General features: G+C 41.7%; 1 protein-coding gene across 1 annotated transcript in view; it reads left to right on the top strand.

Annotated features, from left to right (window-relative positions):
• Positions 1–1494: 1494 nt before the first annotated feature.
• The window catches only part of LOC105293197 (solute carrier family 40 member 1-like), a 22077-nt gene continuing 15307 nt past the window's right edge, over positions 1495–8264 (top strand). Inside the window, 2 exon segments of the mRNA XM_011361717.2 lie at positions 1495–1590; positions 3500–3608. Coding sequence (XP_011360019.2) covers positions 1495–1590; positions 3500–3608 — 205 coding nt within the window.

The following is an 8264-nucleotide window of genomic DNA, read 5'->3' as shown; positions in this document are numbered from 1 at the left end:
TATATATATACTGTTAATAATAAATGACAATAGCTATGCTCTTTTTTGAGCACTAACTCTATACCCAAACACTTCTTTTTAAGCACCTTCTTTCATTATCATTCTAGTTTTAAGCTTCATAACCACTCTGTGAGGTAATTAACTATTATTATCCCCATTTTAGAGGTGAGAAACTGAGGCCTGAAAAAATCAATGAACCTGACTGCAGCCACATGGTTGGTGAGGGGAGGAACCTGGATCTGAACCTAGACAGTCTGACTCGGGTCCATGCTTGGGCATAGATGTGAGCATTTCCCGTGCTTAGAGACACGCTGACCAACAGTGTCGGTATACGAAGTGCACATAGGGTGGAAAACACAACTAGTCTAAACTAGGATGTGTGTACCTTTGGAGAAATCTGTCTAATCTAGTTCCCCACTGCTTCCTGGTTGTGCTCCACTGAGTCCGTTAATTCCAGGTTTCAATTGCCTCTGGGTTACTAAATCAACTGTATAATTCCATCAGGCAGTGCCCGGTGAAGGGAGAATATTCTCTCATGGAGAGTAAGAACCCATCTGCTATCACATATAAGACTTGCAACAATGTCTCAATTACCAGTTCCTCTTACTTAAAACAACAGCAATAAATAAAAAAGAACAATACTAGGAAACATCTTTTGAAAGAGAGAAGGGCTGGCTTCCCAGGGGGTATTGAATCATTCTTTTCCTCTTTTTTTTAGTATTGACTTTGGATATGTTAGTTTTGTTCCTTACAGGTATGGACAGCATAAAGTGGTAAATTTTGAAAAGAGTTTTATAGTTTTTTTTTTTTTTTTTGTAGAGAAGTTACTTTTTAGGAAGCTGTTTGTCTTATGCTAAATAAGAAACGGTTTTCTCCCTGACCCCAACTTCTGTCCAAAATTTGAGAATGATTTCATTATTTCTCTTTTCATGACCAAACAATCTCTAATTTATCACAGAAAGTATAAGGTAGATCACAAGAATTTTTGACTAAATATATGCACATATACTTATGTATATATGTATGCATATACTATGTGTGTGTATTTATGTATATGTATACATCTCTAGTGCAATATGATATTTGTATGTATGCCATTTGATGAAGAACTGTAAAATTTCTTCTTTTCCGAAGTACCATCAAGTTTCTGCCTAGAGCATGCTAAATTGGCTTTTTTCACTTCTGCCAAATCCTGCTGAGGGAAACCACCTGCAATTTTAAAGTTGTGTTCATATTTCCATATACTTTGTGAACATTTTCCTTTTTAAAAGAACGTCTGCTCCTTTTTTTCTCCATGTGGTGTAACACGTGTGTATACATTAAAGATGAAGTGGGGACATGTCATTTTGATTCTTTGACCCCCAAGCTCAGGATCTAGTGCTATTGCTATATTCATACACTTGTAATTACAGCAAATGGGCTCTTTTCTCGAGTGCCCACTCTGTGCCTGGCCCTGTGCCTGGGACCTGAGACAGGGTGGTGAATATAACAGACATGGCCCCTGCCCTCATGGGGCATATGTCATACCCCACCGCCCTGCGGGACTATCTGCTTGGCTCCCTCTTACCAGGACTACAGCACTTAAGATGGGTGAGGAGCTTTGACATGCGTGTGATACCACACACATTTCTGCAAACAAAGCCATTTATTTTAAGCTGAAGCATTTGCAGGAAAATTTAAATAATTTATCTGGAATGTGTCAAATTGAATGCATTCAGGATATCTTTTTGGCTTTCTCTGGTAGAACATTTATAAAGTAAATCCTTGTTATCTTAGCTTTCTCAACTAACTCTGCCATTAACTGCAAACAACGTGTATGGACTAAACATGGAGGCAGGCTCAAGAATCTGAGCCTGTTTGAGAGAAATATTTTAGGTCATTACTGAAATGAATCAGGGCCTCAAGCATTTTTTACTCAGCGCTCTAAGGTTTTGTGGCAGAAAAAAACAACAACAGATTTTGTTGGGCCACAGCTGCTCCTAAATGTTATCCATTACGTTATGAACCAAAGACCTGAAAACATCCCCAGTCTTACCCTCCTCCACCTGAGAGAAAATATTGATTCTTGAAATTCCCATTAGAACATGGAATCCTTTCAGCTAGGTCGGCATTGCTTTTGGAAAGAAGGCCAATCACCCTGGAGGACCAGCCCACAACTTTTGCTTGGTATTAAGCTCTAATTCGTGTCATGCGTTCAGGGCCCTGGGCAGCCTAGTGTGCTGAAGGAATGAGGCAGCGCGGGTGAGCGTTAGGGCCTCAAAGCCTGGAGGAAGAAAGAGCAAGATGCTGGGCAGCATCTTGTCCCAGAAAGGCCTGGGGACCCACTGCCTAAGAGGGCTCTTTCTGAAGATGAATGCAACCTGTAAAATTTCTTCTATTCCATAACTCTTCAGAGAGTAACTCTGCAGAGAGCCAGCCTCTGTTTGCCTCTAAGCAATTTCTGACATCTTTCAAAACACAAAATAAAACTTAAGAATCTTGACAAGTCTTTGCATGTGGCCCGGGTTTTTATGACAGGGACGTTTGGACATCTCTTGTCCTCATTGAAGCTGAGACAAGAGAGATGATGTGTCTGCTTCTCCCAGGGCAGCAACCTAAGGGCCCAGAAGGGCCCCCGCCAGAGCATATTGTGCTGGGAGGTCACGGGTGGCAGAAACCGCTGGCCTCTCTTTCTACAGCGCTCAGGAAACATTGCACCCCCAGCACTTGCCGCACAAAGCGGTCCATGGTAGCAATGCCCGCGGTCCATGGTAGCAATGCCCGCGGTCCATGGTAGCAATGCCCGCGCGTGGTTCAGAAGCCTTCGCTGCACTGCTTTGTAATTCAACTTCCTATACGGCCTCTGGGAGTCTAGTGAAAGCTGCAAACCTTCCTGCTGTCTATGATGGGTAAGCAAAATGTTAAAGTTTTAGAAATTCCTTCTTTTAACTCTATTTAAAAGTAAAATAGTCATTAGCAGAAGCAAGCATCTGCTTCTTGGGGATATATGTTCGTGAAAACCTAACAAAGCTTTTATTTATGACTTGCATTAGTTATATACCAAGCGTAATAAATTTGCCCTTTTGAAAAATTAAAGTTGGAAAATAACATGTTAAAAAAGGACAAATTACTTACACAAATTAATTACTTACACATCGTTCCTGGGTTGAATGGCAACACAGATAATTTAGTCAAAACATATCTTTAACCATTTTTGGTGTGTGAAAATTTTGTGTCTCTGATTATAGCTGGCTGAATGTTTTCCCCAAAATAATGGGTTTTGAGCATTAATAATAGGCTTCTATCTGTCAACAGCAATTGCTCTGACTTTATTCATATGCAGTAAAGCCCTGATAATAGATTATCCAATTAACTTTCTGTGGTTGAAATAAATGAAATAGTAATGTTTTTAGAGGAACCCAATTGAAATTAAGTTAAATTACATTGAGTTCTTCCAGTTTATGACCATAGGTCAGTAGTGTAAATGCATTTTTTATTATTTGAAATCTTTTTCTCCTAGCATGTAGTAATGGTGGGGAAATTAAATGACACTGAAAACTTTGGAAATGAGGAAAAGCAGGATGAAACCGTAAGCATCAGGCGAATGAAAAGTGCGAAGAGGCATTTGGGTAAGTCTCTCCTTAGACATTGCTCTAAGAAGCTCTGTGGAGAAAGGGGGCACTTGGCCTCTGCGGAGGAGATGCTGCTGCGTTCACATCATCGACCTGAAATCGCGCAGTTCCTCTGAGCATCGTGGTTTTAATTAAGTAAAATAGGAAATTTTTTTTTAAAAAGCAAAGATAAGCAACATTTGTCCTTTTACATAATAATATTCTATAAAAATTTAAATTGATTTCACTAACATAAATGTCACAAAACAATTATCTTTGTTTTCCTATCTCTCTCTTCCAGAGTGTGGGTTCATCTTAATTTTCTCTAATTATGTTTATAAAGAGTGTTAACTATTTCAAATACATAGTTAGTATTATAGTTACCACAACTGTGGGTAAAAAATGTCATCTTCTATTCATTTGTACAGACCTTTCCATGTAAATGGTGGAGTGGAAGGTGTAAGGCCTTTTAGGGGGGAGGGATAAAGTTAGGTCCCCAAACTAGAGAAGCTTTACTCCGCACTAGCTGTTCACGGTCCTTTGCTTCACTGTCTCATTGAGAAGAGCCTCGGGACACCAGGAGCTCAATTCCAAATAAGTTTCCAATGGGAATTCTTACAACACTTTTGAAAAATGTGTGGCTAAGACTCTTAAGTGATTTGTTACAGTCTTAATTCCCAAGCTTTATTCAAATCTTCCCAGGGGCTCTCCTGGGCTCTGAGGACATAATGGGCTAGAGAATGAAACTCTTTTTTAAGTAAAAGAAGAAGAAGAGGTAAAACAAAATCCCAAGTCCTGTCTGTACCATTTAAATGGAAGTTTTCTCCTTGGGGGATAATAAGGAAAATTGAATAAGGACTAGCTCTCAGATAATATCAGGGAATTCGTACTATTTTTAGAAGGGATAATGGCATTGTGGTCATGAAGGAAAATGTGCTTATTTTTAGGGGACATGTGCTGAAGGGGTAAAGTGTTACGAGGTCTGCCAGTTATTTTCAACATATACTGAAAATGCACATACAGAGATAAAGCAAATGTGGTAAATATTAGCAATAATCAAATTTAAATATTGGGTATACAGGCAGTCATTGAACCAGTAATTAAAGGTCTGTCTTATCAGTTGGAAATGTTTCTGGCTGCAAGTCACAGAAAACTTGACTGACAAGGGCTGAAACTAATACATTCATTACTTACTAAACCAGAAGTCCAGAAGTTTTCCAGATGGGGTTGGTTCAGCAACTCAGTGATACCATCAAGACCCCAGCTTGTTCTGAGCATCTGCCTCATCACCCTCAACCACTTGGCTTCCGACACTGTCAATTCAGGATGGCAAGGCAGCTGCCGCATGCAGCTCTGGGCATCATAGCCACGTTCAAAGGCAAGGGGTGAGGGTGAGGGTAGGGAACAGCAAAAGCAAGCTCTCCTCTTGCACTGGCCTCTTTTCTCAGAAAGCAGAATCTTTCCCAGAAGCCATTCGGAGACTTCTGGTTACGCCTCAGTGGCTAGAACAGTTAGAGGCTAATCCTAGCCTCAGGGGATCTGGGAAATGGCGTCAGAGTAAGTGACATATCCATACTGATTCATCCCCTTGGGTTATGGATGTGCTGTCTTCCTGAAAAAAACTGATGTTCTGTTAACAAGAGAAAGGGGAAAATGGCGGCTTTCCATTTGCCAAACAGATGCCCTTTTTCTCTGGAGGGGAAATTGTTCTGTTTTACTAGGTAACAGAAATGATTTTAAATGAAACCAAAACTAAACCTCATCCTGCACTATATTATAAGGATGTTTAACAGAAAGATAAATGGTACCCAAGATGAGACTGGTTTCTTGTTTTCTTGTACATGGTCTCTTTAGCCCAGTGTAATAGAAGCTTTTTAACCATCTGTGAAAACTATCTTTTGTTTTACTTTCCAGTTTGGTAATGCATTTTAATATACATTTTACTTTTAAAGATGGTTCTCATTGTGATAGGTGTTATGCAGCAGAACAGAATATATACTACTACTCATCATATTATTAGCCACAGTTGATTGAGTGTCCTCTATAAGCAAGGCACGTCTTCTCATTTATGTAAGAAAAATGTGCCTAGTTGTTATTATAAAAAGCCCCAATTCAGTCTAAGACTTAATGAAACATGAGAAAACTGAAAGCTTTCAGCAATTGTTTTAATTTCTACTTTCTCCCCAACCTTTGTGAGGTCAGTATAATAGGATACTTTCAACATCTGGACTCTTAAATGGAAGCCCATTTATGTGATCATAGCAAGTAACAGCCATAACTAGAGTTCCCTCCTGTCCCCTTGGTCCAAGAGTAGGTTTTCTTTTAGAAGGATGCTACATGCCCATTGTAGATGCATTGGTATGAATTTCCAAAACAACAGTAGCCACATAACTATCCCTGGGAGCCCTAGTCGTGTGTCCTCAGAAGGCACAGCATTACATGGCATGGAGTCACAACAACTTTGAGTACCCAGAAGTCCCTCATCATCACAATGGCCCATTTGTCTGATGACTTAGCATTTTTGCGTTGATAGATGATATTGTGCTCAAATATATCATGGCTGGCTCTCCCCTGTTTCTGGGTGACCTCAGGAATGTGACTGACTATGACATTGACCGCCACACAGAGGCTCTGCTGCAGGGCTGGTTTGGAATAGACCCAAGAGACCCCTTTACTTCTATGTCAACCAGGCCCATTGGGCTCCCCAACTCAAGCATCTTATTGGGGCTGCACCCGTAGCCTATGACTCGTCTGTCTCCCTGCAGTGACCCCTTGGAACTGTCTTATTGCTGACAGAAGCCATGTGACTGTTCTACCTCCATATTTAACCCTTAGGATAAATATTTTAAGTGATTTCTCCCAGTGTCTTATGTGAAATATTTCTTTTAGATTTAACCTTAATATAATAAGGGTATATCGCTTAAACAAACAAACAAACAAACAAACAAACAAACAAAACAATAGCTGTCCTAGAGGAAAGGAGAGAGTGTGGTAAGGAATCAGCTGTGCTGGGAGTGTGAATGGGCACCCATGGGAACAGATGGGAACATGGAGCAAAGGTGCGGGCAAGTGGGCAGGGGCAGTGATGGGAACTCAAGGAAGTCCTCTTCTCCTGCTTTTTTATCCTTAGTGCCATAGGAAACAAAGCCATCAGCTCAGAGCAAGGATAGGAAAGATTTCAGGAGAGAAGAGAAGTCAGGAAGGTGGGAAAGTAATGGACGAGAAAGACGCAGTTGGAACAAGGTGGAGCCTAAGGGCCCACTTATGGTTAGTGAATGAATTTGAAATGAGATCAGCCAGATAGAGGTAATATACTCTGGCTAGGCCCTCTCCCCTGGCCGGGCCAGATGGAAGATTAGGAAACATTCCCAAGAATTCCAGATGTGAGAGGCTGGCTCCCAAGAAGATCTCGCTACCACCTCGGGGCCAGTGGCCTTGGCCCAGAGCAGCCTGTGGTACCAGCCAAAGACCCTGCTCTTCAATGCAGTTTCTGTCACTGGAAAATTTGTCCAGTGCTGGAGAATGATGTGGACAAGAAAACCCCGATGGCTCAGGCAGAGCTGATGTGGTAAAGGATGGAGGCATACCTAGGAAGAGGCCATAGGGTTGTGACCTCTTTAGGTGTGAAGGACCCAAGATGCAGGTCTTTTGGCTTTGGAAAGGGTAGCTGAGTAGTTCTCCTGAGTCAGGAGATAGTATGTCCAACTTTGATGCCTGCCCTTCCTCATTGCCTTATACTGTCTTTTGGGTTCCAGGGGACCTCTTAAGTGACCTGCCACGGTTCCTTGATGACTGGCTTGTGAGGTGACTGGATAGCCCCTAGCCCCATCTAACATGAAACGTCACACTGGATGTTAATTCATTGTCTGTTATCTCCTGGATAACAGAAGAGTAAGAACCCTGTCTAACTTTTTTTTGACCACTTTATGCCTAGTGACTGGTTAAATACCAAAGATAGTAGATGCTTATTGAATTTTGAATGCATGAATACGTAAAAGAGGGCAGGCAGGTGGGAAGAAAGGAAGGAAAGAATGAAGGAAGGAAGGGAGGGAGAACAGGAGGGAGGGAAGAAGGGAAGAAAGGAAGAAGGAAGGAAGGAAGGAAGGAAGGAAGGAAGGAAGGAAGGAAGGAAGGAAGGAAGGAAGGAAGGAAAGAAGGGAGGGATGTGGAATTCCTGCCACTATACAGGGCTACTCTGATGAATTGCAAAGATGAATATGAATTGGTAATAGTCTCTACGGAACATAAAGGGCCAAAGTTAGAGAAAGCTAAAGTGCAAAAGGAAAAGAGGTGGATCCTCAAAGCCACTGTACCCCTCTGTGGATTTCCAGCTGTGGGGACCTTCATACGCATCCACTATGCCCACCAGCTGTGGGCTAGAGCCTGTCTCAGCTATTCACCCAGGAGCTCTCTCCTGCTTCCCTCCTGCCGTCTTAATCATCACCCCTTAATGTCCCCTTTCTGACACCCTCCCTAAAATGGTGCCTGATCCTCATCTGTGAGAGCCACTGACATCCCAGCCCTCCTGGTCTCTTCCTGCAAACTCCGAAAGTTAACTCTCTCTAACTTTGGCACTTTGTCTCCCAACCTCTAGATTTTCTTGTTTGCAGTTATGCTTTTTCTTTTTTCCAGACCTTTGCACCCATGGTTCTCTCAACCCAGGAAGCAATCTCC

This window comes from Pteropus vampyrus, unplaced genomic scaffold (genome assembly GCF_000151845.1).
Source record: "Pteropus vampyrus isolate Shadow unplaced genomic scaffold, Pvam_2.0 Scaffold69, whole genome shotgun sequence".
Taxonomy (NCBI): Eukaryota; Metazoa; Chordata; class Mammalia; order Chiroptera; family Pteropodidae; genus Pteropus; species Pteropus vampyrus.
The sequence above is the reverse complement of the archived record's forward strand: the minus strand, read 5'-3'. Positions and strand labels throughout refer to the sequence as shown.